At 44.9% G+C, this 19858-nt stretch overlaps 1 protein-coding gene across 13 annotated transcripts in view; it reads left to right on the forward strand.

Annotated features, from left to right (window-relative positions):
• KIAA1217 (KIAA1217 ortholog) overlaps positions 1-19858 on the forward strand; it is a 1295419-nt gene that overhangs the window by 668379 nt on the left and 607182 nt on the right. For 12 of the 13 annotated variants that reach the window (XR_004538150.1, XR_004538149.1, XM_033931366.1 and 9 more), the window contains one exon: positions 6532-6815. Coding sequence is in view for 10 of the 13 variants with exons in the window: in XM_033931366.1 (XP_033787257.1) it covers positions 6532-6815 (284 nt within the window). In the remaining 3 variants the exon portion in view is untranslated. Of the gene's footprint in view, positions 1-6531; positions 6816-18335; positions 18434-19858 lie in introns of those variants that run through there. The other variant, XM_033931374.1, reaches the window with a different exon arrangement.

Genomic DNA, 19858 nt, shown 5'->3' on the forward strand with positions numbered 1-19858 from the left:
GCTTTTCATTTTTCTTTTTATTTAAAGCATCTCCTTACCACCATGGCTTCTTTCGAAAAATATCTTCCTTCACGAAAGCATCCCGCTTTTCACACATGCTTGTCGTCTCTTCTACAATTACGTAAGTTTATGGTTAGATCCATATATGACACCTTTGAACTAACATCCAGAGCGACAGCAATGTCAGTAGCTATGCGTCGTTTGGCCTGGCTTTGGGTATCCGAGCTTGATGTTAACCATCAAGATCGGTTAGCCAATGCCCCATGCCTAGGGGATGAGCTCTTTGGGGATTCCATGGACTCAACCACACAAAAGCTCTCTGCTCATGAGACGCGCTGGGATACCCTGCTTAAGAATAAAAAGAAGCCTCCTCCGCCAAGACCATATAGGCAGCAATCGGCCTATCAACGCCGCTTCACAGCTCGTCCATTGACTACCACTGCTCAGCAACCTAGGCGTCAGAGGCAACAACAACGTCAGCCTCCCAGACAACAGCAGCAGCAACAAGCTGTAAAACAACCTCCTCAGCAGAAGTCACAGCCCTTTTGACTTCATTCTCCACAGTATAGCCAGTATCCCTATTCCTGCTCTCCTGCCTCAGCCTATAGGAGGTCGACTTTCTCTGTTCCTCAGCCGGTGGGAAGTAATCACATCGGACCAATGGGTCCTCAACATCATCCGCCACGGCTACTCTCTCAACTTTCAGACTCTTCCACCTCAAAGCCTGCCAAAAGAGTCTGCTTTGAACAGTCCTCAATCGACCCTCCTTATTCAGGAGGTCCAATCCCTCCTCCTTCTGAACGCTATAGAGGAAGTTCCTCTAGATCAAAAGGGGCAGGGATTCTACTCCCGTTACTTTCTAGTTCCCAAAAAGACAGGAGATCTCAGACCCATCCTGGATCTTCGCGATCTCAACATTCATCTAGTAAAAGAAAAATTCAAGATGCTTTCTTTAGCCATCCTTTATCCCCTTCTAAATCAAAACGACTGGCTATGCTCCCTCGATCTCAAAGAGGCTTACACTCACATACCGATCAATGTAACCTCAAGACCATATCTCCGATTCATGATCAATCAGTGTCATTACCAGTACAAGGTGCTGCCCTTCGGTCTTGCCTCATCTCCAAGGGTATTCACCAAATGTCTCATTGTGGTAGCGGCATTTCTACGCTCTCACCACCTGCATGTATTTCCTTACCTGGACGATTGGTTGATCAAAGACGCATCCGCTCAAGCAGTCCTTCTGGCCACCAACCAAACCATCCAGTTTCTACAACTTCTGGGATTCGAGATCAATCTACCCAAATCTCATATCATTCCCACTCAGAGACTTCAATTCATTGGAGCGATCCTGGACACACTCCTCATGAGAGCTTTCCTACCATCCAATCGTCTCCAGACTCTTCAGTCTCTATGTCACCAGGTGCTTCCACTGCCGTCCATCTCAGCAAGACAAATGATGGTACTCTTGGGGCACATGGCATCCACAGTTCATGTCACACCTCATGCCCGTCTTCACCTGCGCACTCCTCAATGGACCCTTGCTACCCAGTGGTCCCAAGCGTCGGATCCTTGCTCACGACACATATCTGTGACATCATCTCTTCGTCAGTCTCTTCAATGGTGGTTGGTATCCTCAAATCTATCCAGAGGTCTTCTGTTCCATCAGCCTCCTCATAAATTAGTAATCACCACCGACGCCTCTCTGTACGCATGGGGAGCTCACTTGAACGAGTTCCAGACTCAAGGTCTTTGGTCAGCCCAGGAAAGGAAGCATCAAATCAATTTCCTGGAACTCAGAGCGATGTTTTACGCCCTCAAGGCCTTCCAACACCTTCTCTTTCCTCAGGTCCTTCTGTTGTGCACAGACAATCAGGTTGCGATGTACTACATCAACAAACAGGGTGGGACAGGCTCTCGCCTTTTATGCCAAGAAGCCCAGAAGATCTGGACTTGGGCCATAGATCATCATCTCTTCCTCAAAGCTATTTACATTCAGGGGGCTCAGAATTCTTTAGCGGACAAACTCAGCAGAATTCTCCAACCTCACGAGTGGACACTCGATCCCGTAACTCTGCAGTCTATCTTCGATCAATGGGGCACTCCTCAGATAGACCTCTTTGCAGCTCCTCACAATCATCAGCTGCCCCTATTCTGCTCCAGACTTTACTCTCCGCACCGTCTGACAGCAGATGCTTTTCTCCTCGACTGGTCGAATCTGTTCCTGTACGCCTTCCCTCCTCTGCCTCTCATGTTGAGAACCTTGTTCAAGCTCAAGAGGGAACGAGCCACCATGATTCTGATTGCTCCGAGGTGGCCCAGGCAACATTGGTTCTCCCTTCTACTTCAACTCAGTTCCAGGGAACCTTTTCTTCTTCCTCTGTTTCCTTCTCTGCTTACGCAACAGCAGGGAACCCTTCTGCATCCCAACCTCCAGTCTCTACACCTGATGGCTTGGTATCTCTCGGGCTGAACTCGACTGATACTCTTTTGTCTCAGCCCGTTCGTTCCATTCTGGATGCCTCCAGGAAACCAGCCACTCTTCAATGTTACCATCAAAAGTGGACGAGATTTTCTTCCTGGTGTCTTCTTCATCATCTTGATCCCACTTCCCTGGCAGTGGAGACGTTGTTAGATTATCTTCTTTCTTTGTCTGACTCTGGCCTGAAGTCCTCTTCCATCAGAGTCCACCTCAGTGCCATTGCAGCTTTTCATGAGCCAGTCCATGGAAAACTTCTTTCGGCTCATCCCCTGGTGTCCAGGTTCATGCGTGGGCTTTTCAATGTTAAACCACCTCTTAAAGCCCCTCCGGTTATCTGGGATCTCAATGTGGTTCTTTCAGCTTTAATGAAACCTCCATTTGAACCTTTAGCTACTTCTCCTTTCAAATTTCTCACTTGGAAAGTGCTTTTCCTTATTGCTCTTACCTCTGCCAGGAGAGTCAGTGAGCTTCATGCACTGGTTGCAGATCCACCTTTTACGGTTTTTCACCATGACAAGGTGGTTCTGCGTACACATCCAAAGTTTCTCCCCAAGGTTGTTTCTGAATTTCATCTCAACCAATCCATTGTTCTACCGGTTTTCTTTCCAAAACCTCATTCTCATTCTGGGGAACAAGCTCTGCATACTTTGGATTGTAAAAGGGCTCTTGCTTACTATCTGGAGCGTACGAAACCCCACAGATCAGTTCCCCAGCTTTTTCTGTCCTTTGATCCGAATAAATTGGGACGTCCTGTTTCTAAACGTACGTTGTCTAATTGGCTGGCAGCGTGCATTTCATTCTGTTATGCTCAGACCGGACTGACACTGGAAGGTTCTGTCACAGCCCATAGAGTCAGAGCAATGGCAGCATCTGTAGCTTTCCTCCGTTCCACTCCTATTGAGGAAATCTGCAAAGCTGCTACTTGGTCCTCAGTTCACACTTTTACATCTCATTATTGTCTGGATGCATTTTCCAGAAGGGATGGTCACTTCGGCCAATCTGTTTTACAAAATTTGTTTTCTTAATGGCCAACCTTCCCTCCATCCCTCTTTTTGTTAGCTTAGAGGTCACCCATCAGTCAAGAATATGCTGCCTGCTTGTCCTGGGATAAAGCACAGTTACTTACCGTAACAGGTGTTATCCAGGGACAGCAGGCAGATATTCTTGCGTCCCACCCACCTCCCCGGGTTGGCTTCTTAGCTGGCTTATACTAACTGAGGGACCGCGCGCCTCTGTCGGGCGGGAAGGCACTCGCGCGTGCGCGGTGCGGCCGAGCTAGAACTTTCTAAAAGTTCTTAGAGTGCAATCACTCTAAAATTGTCCGTACCGGGGCTCCGTCGGTGCCGTCACCCATCAGTCAAGAATATCTGCCTGCTGTCCCTGGATAACACCTGTTACGGTAAGTAACTGTGCTATTTATGTCAGCCATTGAGCTGGCGTAAGAGCTCGTGCCTAAAGTTAGCCGCATAACTGCATTCTTATGCTAGTATTCCATAATGGCAAATGTGTGCTCAAGTGCAAGTACTATTAAAGAATTTGCACTTAACACACATGATCCTGGGGTCTAAATTTTAGCAACCTATTGACTGTTCTTCAACCGCCGGTCCGCAGGAAATTTCTGCCGGTCCGGGCAGGACCGGCAAGATTTCAGACCTCCTGTCCCGAAGCTGTACTCGGGGACAACGGGACAGGCGATCATTTCCTGTCCCTACCAGTCGCGCAAGAAAAAAAGCTTCCCTCCTTCCTTTCCCCGGGTCGGCTGCTATCTTACTGCCCTGCTGCTGCTGCTAGAGCCGACAGGAAGTCTTCTTTCCGACGTCAATTCTGACGTCGGAGAGGACATTCTGGGCCAGCCAATCGCTGCCTGGATGGCCTAGAATGTCCTCTCCGACATCAGAATTGACGTCAGAAAGAAGACTTCGTATCGGCTTTACCAGTAGCAGCAGAAGGGCGGTAAGATAGCAGTAGACCGGGGAAAGGAAGGAGGGAGGCGCTTTTTTTTTTTTTTTTTTGCACGGCACGGAGGGAAGGAGGTAGGCAGGCAAACAGGCTGGCTTTGGCCAGGGAGGGAGGGAGAGAGGTAGACAGGCAGGCAGGCTGGCTTCGGAGGTGGGGGTGGGACAAAGTGTGGCAGGCAGTGAGAGGGACATAGGAAGGAGGCACTGGGGGCGCTAAAGACATGGGAAGGACGCACTGGGGGCACTAAAGACAGGAAGGGGCACTAAGGACTTGGGAAGGAGGCGTTGGGAACACTAAAGACATGAGAAGGATGCACTGGGGGCACTAAAGACAGAAAGGGGCACTAAGGACATGGGAAGGAGGCACTGGGGGCACTAAAGACATAGGAAGGAGGCACTGGGGGCTCTAAAGACATGGGAAGGAGGGACCGGGGGCACTAAGAACATAGGAAGGAAAGAGGGAGGAAATAGAAAGGGACAATTCTTGGGCCTGAGTTCAGAAAGAAAGAAATGAAAGAAAGGATACACATACAGAAGGAAACGCTACCAGAGACTCCAGATGCAAAGGTAGGAAAAATGATTTTATTTTCAATTTAGTGACCAAAATGTGTCAGTTTTGAGAATGTATATCTGCTGTCTATATTTTGCACTATATTTGTCTATTTTTCTATAGTTACTGAGGTGACCAAGCTCGTGGAGATGGGGCGGAAACGGGGCTTTTAAATTTTAGTCCTAGTAGTTTGCCGGTCCACAAAATAATTCTTTTATTTCTGCCGGTCCTCGGGTGTAAAAAGGTTGAAAAACACTGCTTTAGCTCTTACTTCTGAGGAGGTGGTAAGTTGTACCTCCACTAACTGCAGAAGGTACAGCCTGTGAGAGATTCAGGGGTTTCCCTCAAGGAAGCTGCAGTTATGCCACTGGGCAGCAGGGGGCATCAGACAAAGCAGGGAAAACTACCTGTCCCAGAATGCAGTGAGCTTTGCAGCTCAGTGTTGAAATCCATTAGTGAAGTGATATAGCCCTGCTGAGAGAGAGGAGTGGGATTCAGGCAGGGAGGAGTACTTCTGCCTCAGGATGGAATCATTCACAGAGGTCCCAGAGGTAGTAAACGCCCTAAGAGAAGAGGTCCAGAGGAAGAGACTTCCACTAGAGAAGCTTCCCTATTTATGGGCTGATAAGGAGCCCTGAGAAGGAGAGAAGAGACAGCCCCAGAGCAGCTTTCCTAGTTGTGGGTTGGAAATAAACCCTGGGAAGATGTGTAATTGTAAGTAGGATTGTCCAAGTGAAACAACTGATAGCTTGGGGCATGGCAGAGATTGACCACAGCCATAGATTGAAGTTAATAAGTATATGAGAACAAGAGAGCTAGTCTTCTGGAGTAAACTGATATCATATGAAGTGAGAATTATGTTGAAACCTCTGAGTCTGTGAAGAAAAAGACTCAGGAACTGTGAATAATAAAACTTTTGTTTTACCTTTATCTGCCTGGGTGTTTTTGCAATTGTGTGAATGTGCATAGAGTTCCAGGAGAACCCAGACTGGACTCTGCTACAACAGGGTGCAGTCAGTATCCATTTTCCACCCCTACTCTATCCAGTTCCTGTATTCCCCTAACACGGCATGTAGTTTGCATGTGAAAATAAGAGTGCAATTCAGAGCAGTCTCCTGAGGGCATGCCATTTTTGCTTGATGCAATTTGATTGGTTGAGCAGGAAACAGGCAAAAGCTACTGTAGCTTCTGCTTGCTGCCTGCTCAACCAGCCAAATTCAGAGTAGTGCCATCAGGGCCTTCATGAATTCTCAGTCTTGCAGCTATACCTGCTCAACCAATCAAACTGCATCAAGCAAAAAGTAAACAAAAAAAAGCCTAACTGCCAGACTGAGAATTCATGAATCTCCTGAAGGCCCTAATGGCATGCCAATGGTGCAATGTCATGCCAGTATGATAACAGCATACATTAATTCACTCATTAACTGCCTAGTTCACTTTAGTAAACATGGCCCTTAGTTTATTGCTACATGTACAAATGTTTTCTTCTATAAAATGTAATTGTAGGTATCATATGCTCATCATTTTCTTTATCTTTTCAGACCAAGGGAAAAAAAATGTGCGCATGACATCATTCGAAGATGCTGAATGTCGCCGAACTAAAGAACACCTTGCTAATGGAAGCAGTCACTATCCCAGCCCAAAGGCCACACGTAGTATTCCTCGAAGGCATACAGTAGGTGGGCCACGCAGTTCCAAAGAAATCCTGGGAATGCAGACTTCAGAGATGGACAGAAAGAGAGAGGCCTTCTTGGAGCACCTCAAACAGAAATATCCTCATCATGCCAATGCAATAATGGGTCATCAGGAGCGTCTGAGAGATCAGGTATGAAGTGTAACTGGGCAGAGTTGTTGTTGGGGGATTTTTTTTTTGGGGGGGTGAGGGAGGGGTAGAGGGTAGAGAAACTTGTGTGGTTTAAAATAAAATATTTTCAACATTTTTAAAAATCATTTATAAGTTCTTATGAATGTTCTACATTTAATCAAAGATCTAGACAACTAGAAAGCAGAACTTTATTTCAAATGTCTTATTTATCTGTTATATATTTATATATTCAAATAGCTACATCATCATACTCTGTGTCTTTTTTGAGTTAAAGGAGGACATTAAAGAAAACTGGTATAGTTGCTTTTTGTTTCAGAAAGATGGTATATCAAATCCATGACTTTTACCCATTAAAAAAGGGAATTGTGATAAAATGAGGAAATTAGATAGAAACTAAAAAGAGTGGTTGCAAAGGTTAAAGATTTGGTCACTGTTTAAGAATACCATCATAGAAGCACAAACTAAGGGCTCCTTTTACAAAGGTACGCTAGTGGTTTTAGCACGCACTACATTGCCACGCGCACTACACGCTAATGCCTTCATAGAGCTTGCGTTACTATTTTCCATGTAGCTCGGGGGTTAGTGTGTGCTAATCTCAGCGTGCGCTAAAAACACCAGTGCACCTTCGTAAAAGAAGCCCTAAGTACCATATATACTCAAATATAAGCCAAGATTTGTGGGCCCAAAAAATGGCCCAAAAATGTGGGCTGTATAAGAATCTAGTGAGATCTCATTTAGAATATTGTGTACAATTCTGGAGGCCGCACCTTCTAAAAGATATAAAAAGGCTGGAGTTGGTCCAGAGGAAGTCTAATAAAATGGTGTGTGGAGGAAAGGCAGGAGAGGGGAGATATGTTAGAGATGTTTAAATACCTACGTAATGTAAATGCGCATGAGTTGAGTCTCTTTCATTTGAAAGGAAACTTTGCAATGAGAGGGCATAGGATGAAATTAAGAGGTGATAGGCTCCAGAGTAAGCTGAGGAAATACTTTTTTATGGAAAAGGTGGTAGATGCATGGAATAGTCTCCCAGAAGAGGTGGTGGAAATAGAGGCTGTGTCTGAATTCAAGAGGGCCTGGGATAGAAACGTGGGATCTCTCCGAGAGAGAAAGAGATAATGGTTACTGTGGATGGGCAGACTAGATGGGCCATTTGGCCTTTATCTGCCATCATGTTTCTATGTTTCTTCTATATTCGGATCAGACCCTCTTGGACCTGTTGCAGGCCTCCGCCGAGCCTGCTGTAAGACCTAGTGGTCCTGCGGTAGGACGGGGCAGGAGGAATCTCGCCCGACTTCTGTCCCAGCCTACTGTTAAAACTTTTACCTTCCTCGCCTCTCTGGCGTACCTTTAAAATCCCTGGTGGTCCAGCAATGGGCCGGGACATTAGGGTTCTATCCTGCTTTCAGTCCCGGCCGACTATTAAAACTTTTTTTTTTTTTGTAAATCTTTATTCATTTTTACAACTTACAAAAAGTGCATCAGTAAATGACATTTGAACATGGATACATCTAGCATAATCAACTTTTACCTCCCTCGCTTCCCAGCGTATCTTTAAAATCCCCGGTGGTCCTGCAGTGAACTGGAGCAGGAGCAGTCTTCCCATTCTCCTGCCTTGTGCAAAGCCGCTAGTGATTGGTTGCTGTAAGTTCTTGCCAGGCCTACGAGAACTCGCAGCAGCCAATCACTAGTAGCTCTGCATGGGGCAGGAGCACAGGAAGACCACTCCTGCTCCAGTTCACACACTAGACCACGAGGGATTTTAAAGGTACATGGGGAAGCGGAAGGGAGGTAAAAGTTTTAACAGTCATCTAGGACATGAGACGAGAGGGATCCCTCCTGTCCTGGCTCACCGCCGGACCAACAGGTCTTACAGCAGGTCCAGTGGAGGCCTGCAAGGCATTGGGAAAGAAGGAGGGAGGGGGAACAGTGTACAGGACAAGAGGGAGGGGGGAGAGAGGGTGCAGAGAGGGAGGGGTGGCTGGGTGCAGCAGGGCACTTGAATATTAACCCCCTGCCCCCCCTCCCCCGGTTTATATTTGAGTCAATTTTTTCTCTTCCTTTTTGATGGGAAAAAGGTTACCTCAGTTTATATTCGGGTCAGTTTATATTTAAGTATATACGGTATATCCCTGTATTTAAAAGGTTAATGGAAGACCAAAACACTGGTTGGCAAGGTTACATGCTGAGGTGAAAGAGGCTATTAAAACCAAAAAGGCATCTTTCAAAATAGAAAATGGGTCCAAAGGAAGAAGAGAGAAAAAAAGTATAAGCAATGGCAAAAAAAAAAAATCATAACATTTTCAAGAAGCCACTAAGGTGGGGGTGACTAGCAGGGCACTTTTGGAGAGGGGTAGGAGATAAGATTTAGGGATAGGGTTACCAGATTTTCTGGAATGAAAATCTGCACCCATGGCCCCGCCCCCAGGCCCACCCAATTCCACCCAAGTCATGCCCCCATTCCACCCCCTCAACCTGCTCACTTGTCTGCGCATGTTCTGGTGTGATGCGATGACATCACACGCATGCACACATGCGTGTGACATCAGCATGCGCAGATGCCATCCTGATGTCGCTCCTAGCTGGCAGGTTTTGAAAAGCTGTCCCGATACATCCTCTAAAAAGAAGGGAAATCCGAATGTCTGGTAACCCTATTCAGGGAGTCTAGCACGGTATATTTTATATCTTCTTCCCTGTCAGTGCCAATCCTTACTTATGCATCGACTGGAAGGGGAACATTGTGTTGTGATGACGCAAATCCCTTCATCTTACCACTGTAGTGTGCGCTGCTTATTGATGGCACTCCTTTTATAGTGCAGCGGTAATTTGCATGCCATTAATTTACTTCATCGGGAGTAAAATTATCTTGTAGTGAGTGAATTGGAATGCTGTATACTGGAACATGTGTTGGGGGGGGGGGGTTCTATCTTAGTTTGGAACATGTGGGAAATTGTTGATGTTATGATGTACCTTTTTGCTTCCGCTGTTATTCTTGTTCTTTTATCATCCATGATTTTTGTTTCGCATAATGGGAGGGGGAGGGGTTTGTGTTGGGAGTCTTTCTGTCTTATCTTGCACACCGCCACTGTTCGTATGTTGAGTGTATCTTTTATTGTTCAATAAAAATTGTTTGCACTTAGTTCAAAGTTCAAATAAAGTTGTCTATAGCTCAAAAAGAAATTTGATGAATCGCTTAATCTTAATACAAAGTGATGATAAGCTGATAAGCGTTAAAATCAAATTTTAAATAAACTTGAAACTAGTGTAGTATTATTTCTGTGTTATTTCCATAAGGTACACAGAAATCTGTTTCTTTTGATTTATAGCTTGTTTCTCAAATAAATGTTTAAAGCAATTTACAACAAATTATTATGTAAAATGGTGCCCTGGTTTGGTCTGTTCTTGGATATCTGAATGTAATTACTTTTTAATGGAGAGAAAGTGACTTGGGAAACATGGGAGATTGATGAATGACAGCCTGATGTGTCCTTCCATAATGCCATGCTGATCTTTGTTCAGTTAAGAGAGAAAATGCTGAATGGACCTTTAACATAGAAGAGACAAACAGAACTAGAGAATGACATAGGGACAAAGTATGCCCCTGTCCCCACCCTGTGAACTCAGTCTGATATCTGCACAAGCCTCCAACAGTTATGATTTTATTCTAAGGGTTGATTCATAAGTCATGGAAAGTATTTTTTTCCCCTCAAAAATGCGCCAACACTGGAAATCTAATATACTGTATACGTTTGAAAATGTGTGACATGTACTTCTTAATGTTGCCACCAGATGAGACATGAGTGCAGTGGTCTCTGGTAGGGAGAAGGAAAAACATGACCTTTGAAATTATCGTTTTATTAACAAACAAATAATAAATGTTAGCTGTTTCACTAAACCAAGCACACAATCAGCTTGAGAGTGAGTATGTTTAACTGTTAACATCCTTCAAAGCGTTGTCAGTTCTGGACGTTTCTCCCTTACTGCACGGTGCAGGTGGTACTGCAGAAATGCATTCACGGTGGATGACACACAAGACAAACTGGGAGACTACTTTGAAGGATGTTAACAGTTGAATAGTTTGTACTTGTACTTTGTTGTTCATGTTGTTTCTGTATACTTCTCTGTGTGTTTCTCCCTATACTGTGTGTTCAGTATTTCACTCCTGCTTTCTTCATCCACATAGTACAGCATTTCTCTTTCTCTTCCCTTCAGCCCCTCCCCCCACCCACACACACACATACAAGTCTAGCACCTTTCTACCTTCCTTCCATCAGCCCCCCTCCCACAGGTGCAGCCAGCGCAGGATTAGTACATTGAGCCCCCTGGCTCCTCCCATCCTCACCGCTAGCTCTATCCCTGCCTGGCCCTGGCCCTGTCCACACCTGCATTTATTTAATACCTGTTTGCTTTCTTATTTATTTAATACCTGTTTGCTTTCTTATTTATTTGTTTATTTTTCTCTTTATTTTAAAATTCAAAACAAGCAACAAAGATCACCTCTTCACCAACAATGTTCAAAGCATTGCTGCAAGAGTGGGATCCGGATGTGACATCATCGGATCAGTGCACTGGGCCCCTCTGATCCCTTTGGACCCAAGGCACATCCCTACTTTGCCTTTCCATTAATCCAACCCTGGGTGCAGCACCTTTTTCCTTTAGTTCCAGCCTCCCCACACACACAGCTCCAGCATGCTTCTCTCTAGCATTCAGCTCCAGCACCTCTCTTCCTTTGCTTTAGTTCCAGCCACCCCCCCCACCCCCTCCCATGGATCCAGCACATTTTTCCTTTCCGTCCAACCCCAGCCCCCCTCCTGTAGATCCTGTAGCTCTCTCCCTTCCCTTCAGTCCCAGCGCCCGCCCTTTGTGGGTCCAGTACCATTCTCCTTTCCTTCTAGCACCTTCCACCCTCCTGTGCTCTTTCTTCAGTTCCAGTCCCTGCTCCTGTGCCTTTCCCTCCAGCCTCAGCTCTTCTTTGTCTTGCATTGTCTTCCCTTCCGTCTTCCCTTCCCTCCCCACTTCCCATGGGTCCAGCACATCTCTGATCTCCAGCCGCCTCCCTTGCATGTCTGTCAGCTCCAGCATCCCTCTCCATGTTCGGCACCTCCAACCCCTGTATCCAGCCCCTGCTTCCTGAGTCCTGCACTGCACCACCCTCTCTCTCTCTCTCTGTCGCTGGCACGTACCTTCTGGAGCCAGTCAGACACTACGCATGCCTGCTCGTGGCCTTTCCTCTGCCTTGTGATGCAACTTTCTGTCTTCGTGAAAACCGAAAGTTGCATCATGTGGATGGGACCCAGTAGTTGGAAGGCCACAAGCAGACTTGTGTGGGATCAGCTGGCTCCGGAAGGTATGTTCTGGGAACAGACAGGGAAGGGGGAGGAAAAAAGACTTGGGCAACAGTAAGCATGTGTTTTCCCCTTATGGGAGCAGGGCTTTATATCGTTCCTGCAGGGTGGTCAAAAGGTTTGCTCCCACATCTGCAGTAAAAAGCCAGGTTTCCCTTTTTTGTACTGTGGATTTACTGCAGATACCCTGTGTGCAGATAAGTAGCCTCTTTCCAGTCTAAGATTTTGCTGGCTACTTTGTTTCTGTACTATAACATGAACTTGCGTTCGTTACAAAACTCTATTTGTTATTCCTGACACCTTAGGAGCAGGGGTGTCAAATGTCGGTCCTCGAGGGCCACAATCCAGTTGGGTTTTCAAGATTTCCTCAATGAATATGCATGAGATCTATTTGCATGCACTGTTTTCGTTGTACACTAATAGCTCTCATGCATATTCCTTGGGGAAATCCTGAAAACCCGACTGGATTGTGGCCCTTGAGGACTAACATTTGACACCCCTGCCTTAGAGGCAATTATACATCTTGGTAGTGGAGATCTGCGTGCTGCTATGATGGTTCTCTGTTCCATTGGTCGGCATTCCTATAAGCACATTCATCACTATCAGTATTATATTTTTATATATTATCAGTTTCTTCTTTTTTATTTTTTATTTTTTATGCATTTGCATAAATTTAATTATATATTTGATATTTTATGAGGCACTATTATTTTTGTGACATACTAGTGAGCGCTGATTTTACTTTAATATCCCTGAGCGTTATTTTGTATTTGAAATGTAGGTCAGCATTTTACTAGCCTACATTTAAGGTGCCTATTGTGGCCCTAGGGAGACACCTAGGGCCACATAAGCTTGCCTAAAGCCACTTCCAGGTGAAACCATGCCCACACCCAGCCTTGGGCGGGCTTAAGCATCCCTAGACACCTACCTGTGCCTGCGACAGACGCCTACAGTATAGGCAGCTTGCCTCAGGTTTTTTTTCTTGTAGAAAATGTTCGTCCTACAATCAGGACGCTGTTTATAGAATTTGCCCCTTAATGTGTATTAATTTTTATTTTTAATGCATATTAGTATTGTTTAACGCACACCAATTGACTTAGAAGGAAATTCTGTAAACATTAAAAGTTAATTGGGAAACACTGTTTGAAACAGCAAGCAGTGTCAAATTAAAGCGCCTGCCAGCGTCTAATCAAAAGGCACCTCCAGAGGTGCGTACTGGTGTCTAACATCACTATAGGCATGGCGTACGCCAGAAGTGGCATTAGACACTGTAAAGTGCCTTTATAGGCACGAATCACAGCAAAGACAGGCGCCAGAAATGTAGACATGGAAAACCCTGGCTTACATTTCCGTCACCTATCTTTCCCGGAGGCACGATTCTTTAATCAGTGCCATTGTGTGAATGACCCATAATTGGCAGCCGCCAGTATCAGTGCTGTTTAGAGAATCCGGGCCTTAATGTATATTAATTATTAGATGAATGCATGTTGAATCCATTTAGCACACAGCAAATTATTTAAGGATCATTAATGAACTGAATGCACTTACATCCCTAGTTTGCACACATCACTGAGCAGTTGTTATGATTGGGAGCGCGGAATGTGAATGAAGGGCCATGAAATCTTATAATATCATCGACATTATGTGGCAATGAAATGGTGCAAAACTAAGGATCTGTTTACAAAGAGGTTTTCTTTCCTGCTCTTTGTGTGTAGAAAATCTCTACGGCAGGCTTGTCCAACCATTTTTTATCAGTGAACACATTTAATATTTCATAACATTTGGAGGGCCAAGACACGTGTGTGAGCACATTCACACTCTCTTTCTCTCCCATGCCCTTCTCCTGTCTTCCCCTAAGTAGTTGTTCCTCTCTCTCTCTCCCCCTGCCATCCAGTATCTTCTCCTCCTTACAATTAAACATTGTCTGTCTCTTTCTCTCCCTCCTCTTAAGCAGCATTTCGCCTCTCTGCTGTCTCTCCAGTCCATTCAGTATTGCTTTTCTCTCTACTCCATCTCCTTATTCACGATTGCCCTGTCTCTCTCTCTTTCTTGTTCCAAATCTAGCACACCCTGTTCTGTTTTTCTCTTTCTCCCTTCCCATCTAGTCTTGCCTTGTTTCTGTTTTCCTTTCCACCCATTCAGTATTGCCCCATTTCTCTCTCTCTTTCTTAAGCTTCAGGTCATTACATACGAGAATTCATGTATTTTTGATATCTAAAGTAGACTATTGTAATACTATCTACGTTGGCCTTCCACTAGCCCAGATTAAAAGATTAAAAACTTCAAATTTGTGCTGTTCGTTTCTGGGGTTTTTTTTTTTCAAAGCATCAAGATACAACCACATTGCACCACTGTTATCCCTCCCTCATTGGCTGCCTGTCCAGTACAGAATTAAATTCAGGATTCTTATTCTTGTCCATAAAGGCTTTCATTCCAGAATACCTGGATATTTGTCTCAATCTACGGTCCCATATTCTCCCTCCCGCTGTTTGTGTTCCCTAGATTCCAACAGAATGATCTTCCCAGGCTCATGACAGCTCACTTAGGCCTAGATTCACTAAGCCCACCGATCTTACCTGATCCGTGAGTGATTCGAGGCAGGCCAACTGATTCACCAACCATCTTCATGTAAATGGGGACGATCGGAAGCACACCCCTCCCCGACGACACAGATCGCTGGAGAGCGAACCTTACACATGCGCAGACCATCTACTTTGCCTGTAGATGGTCTGCGCATGCATTTGCTGTCCGTTTTTTTTACTCGCCCCGACTGTCCTGCTCTCTTCTGCCTTTCCCTGCAGTGCGAACCTGTGGTTTTCACCCACGGGTTAAAATCTTAGGCTTGCGCTGCAGGGAAGGGCGGCAAGCAGGAGCAGAGAGCTTTTTTCGGCAGGAGAATCGCGGCAGGGAGAAGGGAGGGAGCAGAGAGCTGCCTGATTTTTCCACCCAGGAAACAGAGGATTTCATTTAAAATCTCTGCACAATGCAAAGCAGATGCCAGGGCTACCTATATTAGGGCTTTCTATAATTTCTGTAAATGCACCCCCGGCGGGTGTTTATATTATTGCAGAGTACACACACGAAAAGAGCTTTTTTCGGCAGGAGAATCGCGGCAGAGAGCAGAGTTTTTGAGCAGGGAGCAGAGCTGTTGGCAGAGCAGGATCGCGACAGAGAGCACCGAGGGAGCAGAGAGCTAAATGGAGCAGGGCAGAGAGCAGGGCTGGTGGAAACTGGCTGGGATTTCAGGGCGGCATGAAGCAGGAGAGTCGGCAGGGATGTGTGCAGCTGGTCTTCAGCAGTCGCTTGTTTTGGGATCGGCCAGCCCAGTTGGTGTTCCTCTTTTTTTTTTTTTTTAGCGAATCGCTGCCCTACATTTGCATGCCGTTCCCCCTCATTTGCATGCATGGATTGGATCAGGCGCGGGAGGAAGGTTAGTGAATCGGGTCGGGGTCGCAAAGTGGTCGGGACTTGATCGGTGGGCTTAGTGAATCTAGCCCTTAGAATCCACTAGGAATGCAGCCTTTTATTTTCTAGTACCATAGCCTCATCTGATCCGAGCTAAGCTATCTTGTTTTAAGGTGCTGCTAAAAATGCACTTCTGTTCACTGGTTTATCAGGAAATCTAGGTACTGGGAATAGTGGACTAGCAACATAGGATAGCCTTTTATTTATTTATTTATTGTTTGTGTGTGTGTATCTGAGTGAATGGTGTCACTTTTCTGTCATCAAATGGAATTCTTTTCTTGGTGTTTTTTTTTTTATATACCCAGTGCTAACCGCATAGATCTTTTGCTAGGACAGGCAGTATCAAATCAATCAATAATAATAATGATCATCCCTCCAGTCATGCCCTGTTTCTCTCTGTCTCCCATTCTGTCCACCTCTATGCGGCACAATTTTCTGCCCTCCCATTGCATCTCGGCCAGGTCCATGCTAATGAACAGCCAAGGAAGTGGTGTGGGGCTGTGGCTCTGTGCACCTACTGGGTCCCGTCTCCTCTGAAATGGAACCAGTACAAGCTACAGAGAGTTGTGTTCACTGCGCCTTCCTTGATTGCTTATTAGCAGGGACCCAGGGGAGAAGAGGCAACAGATCTTTGGGCTGGGGAGGTTGTAGTTGGGGCTAGGGAGGCTTAACTTTCCCAAGCATCTTATATAGGGCACCTGTGGGTTCACCACCAGAGGCATAGCCAGCCCTCTGATTTAGGGGTTCCCACCCAGAAGTGGACAATATATTTCCTCCCACCACCTCCCCCCCCCCCCCCCCGTGCATTAAAATTAGTACCTTTGCTGGCAGGGATGCCAAAGCCCCACCAATCAAATAAATTTCCTGCCAAGCTGTTCCCCTCCTCCTGGTCCATCTGCAGTAACCCATGACTCCCAGCATCAGCAGCTAGAAGAACCTCACCGACTTTCGGGTTACTGCAGCAGCAGCACCACAAAGATGGGAGCAGCTTAGCGGGGAATTTCTTTGACTGATGGAGCTTTGGCTTCTCTGCCAGTTATTTAATGGATTCAGTGCAGGATTGGAGGGGACCTGAGCCCAAATTGGAAGGGTCCCAGCCCCCCTCCCCCATGGCTATACCATTATTCCCCACTATAGAGGGAGAGTGTGGCTCAGTGGTTAAAGCTACAGCCTCAACACCATGAGGTTGTGGGTTCAAACCCAAGCTGCTCCTTGTGACCCTGGGAAAATCACTTAACCCCCTATTTGCCCCAGGTACTTTAGATAGATTGTGAGCCTGCTGGGACAGACAGGGAAAAATGCTTGAGTACCTGAATAAATTCATGTAAACTGTTCTGAACTCCCCTGGGAAACCAGTATAGAAAATTAATAAATATAACACCAATGGCAGTTTCAAAATGAAACTCCATGCTTACTTCTGTTCCTTTGACCCTTCACCCTCCCCAGCATTCCTAAGCAAATCAGTTACATCTACATTCCCATGTACTAACTGGTTAGAGTAGAGAATGACACGGTGACAAAATTCATCACCGTTCCCGTTCCCGCGGATAACCGCAGGAAATAATCCCATGTCATTTTCTGGTGTCTATTTCATCCTCTGTCCTTCTACACTAGCATTATTCAAAGCAAAGCTTGCTTGTCAGTGGTTGTGGCCATTCATACTCTGATTCTTCCCTCTCTCTTTAAAGAATGACATGAAGATAGTTTCCTGCGGTTATCCGCGGGGACGGGAACGGTGATGAATTTTGTCACCGTGTCATTCTCTAGTACAGATAACAGAAGAGCCCTTACCGCCTACAAGATGGTTGTGTTAAGGGCTCATAGGGTAATTTTTTAAGAATCGCCACATACTAGTGACACGGCTATTAATGGAAAAAATATAAAATTGTTTTTCTTTACAGCCATGGTGCGGGAAAGACCCGTGTGAAGATGTGCTAAAGCCAATTTTTACAGCAGCTTAGTAAAAGAACCCCTAAGAGTCTTAACAATGAAGTAATAGGGGATCCCCAACCCTACCTAAACGTTCCCCAGAACATGAGAAAGACTCTAAAACCTGGGACCTGGCATAACGATCAAAGAAAGAAAATGGGTTTTCACCATGAAGGAGAAGCAAAACCGGTGAAGGCATCTATAGAAAAGATTTAAAAAGTCCTGCTGGAGGAGAGTAACTGTAGAGTGCAGCCAGAGAGACATGCATGTGGCCATCAGTTATTAACTGCATTTTCAGACAGGGAGGGGCGGCTTATGGAACGCTGGGATTTCCGAGGTGAGTTCTGTCTTTCCTGCACAGCCATGATGGACTTTGCAAATTGTTTGTCAAATAAAAAAGCACAGCTCGGTTTCTCTTTTCTCTATCTGCAGTTTGTGCACTTTAATATTTTTGACTCTGCCAAAAGAACATTATACATATGTCTATGGGTTTTCCCCCCCTTCCCCCTGTAAAGACCCAAGTGGGTTGTCAGGTCTGACAGGTAACCTGGGCATGTCAGCAGGTGGGACTAAAGTAACCATGACAATTTGATGATGTCATAGTTGCAAGAACATGTTAAGGCAACCAATTTAACAACATGTAGCTGCCAAAAAAAAAAAAAAATGGCCCGTAGGCTGGAAGTAGCTTTTATGCAAATGAAACAGCATTTTTGCAAAAGCAAAGGAAACAGGGCAGAGATATGGAGGGCTTCTTCCCTGACAGCTCTAAAGGATTGCAGCAAAGCTCCTTGTAAACTAAAAACTCGTTTACGTTCTTGCTATGGAAGCACGGCGGTTGGATTGCATAATTACCTCGTGCATCACCTGTGAGACCCCCAGGTATGGGCAGACCTAAGAAATATTGTAAAAGGGCTTTGTAAAGTGTATGTGTGTGTGTGTGTGTTTTCTCAGATTTGTCTTATTACAAGTGAAATGAGACTATAGGTTAAGTACAATGAAGTCTCTTTTTTTTTTTTTTTTTTTTTTTTGCACTGAGGGTTTTTTCCAGTTGTAAATTGCTGGGAGTTGGGAAGACAAGGTGATAGAATACACGTTCTCAGGATGTGCTACTGTGTCCTCTGGGGATGTGAATAATGCCGAGCAAAAAGTGCCTCAGGTATCACATTTGCAGAAAGAATAAAAGGAGTAGGAAGTGTCCCTCTGAAGAATGTGGTCCTCTGGATTTTGCTCTGCTCTTTCTCACTTCATCCAGATCTTAACTTATTGATATGCAAATGGTAAAACACAGCTTCTGTTCTTAGGCATTTATGAATTGTAAATTTAAGTATCTATTTTCCAGATAATTAGGTGTTCCTTGAAGGTACAAGAAAATCTGTGTTTATCAGTATTTTCATGTCACAGGTAGCTTCCAGTGGAATCAAATGTGTGCTTGTGTTCTCAGTTTAGAAAAGTCACAATAACAGAGTAGAGGTCACAAGGGGTGACAGAGTTCTAAGGAAGTGATGTTTGTCTGGTATTTCTCCAATAAATGCTTACTGGGTTTGTTTGTTTTTTTACTAAAGTTTTCTAGGCATTTAAGCTCTGCTTCTATAAACCAGGGGTGTCAAAAGTTGGTCCTCGAGGGCCGCAATCCAGTCGGGTTTTCAGGATTTTCTCAATGAATATGCATGAGATCTATTTGCATGCACTGCTTTAATTGTATGTAATGGATCTCATGCATATTCATTGGGGAAATCCTGAAAACCTGACTGGATTGCGGCTCTTGAGGACCGGCATTTGACACCCCTGCTATAAATGGTGCCTACAATTGCATCTATTGGCAACTAAGTGTTTTAGGTGCCAGTAGGCATTGAGGCCTGGATTCTCTAACCGGCGCTGATTTTTTTAGGCATCTGTAGGTGCCCAAACTCATTAAAAGATGCTGTTGAAACCACATTTTTTTTTTTTTTTTTAAATCTTTATTCATTTTCAAAAATTACAAGTGTACAATAACCATCCAGAAATATATTAACTAATCACTTGACAATCTTATTTGTATACCTCCAAATATATATATAGAAAAGAATCCCACCCCTATCTTAATAATTAACAGTTATCTATTATTATCATTCATATTCCCACCCACCCCTTATCTTATCCAATACTGAAGTGTTTAAGATGTCTGATCATTAGAATAAATAATCAATGGTCCCTAATTCTTTTAAAACTTATTATAATTACCTTGTTGCGTAGCAAGCACCCTTTCCATTTTATAAATATGGCATACTGAATTCCACCAGAAAGTATAATTTAGTTTAGTATAAT

The sequence above is a fragment of the Geotrypetes seraphini genome, chromosome 2 (genome assembly GCF_902459505.1).
Source record: "Geotrypetes seraphini chromosome 2, aGeoSer1.1, whole genome shotgun sequence".
In the NCBI taxonomy this organism is placed as follows: domain Eukaryota; kingdom Metazoa; phylum Chordata; class Amphibia; order Gymnophiona; family Dermophiidae; genus Geotrypetes; species Geotrypetes seraphini.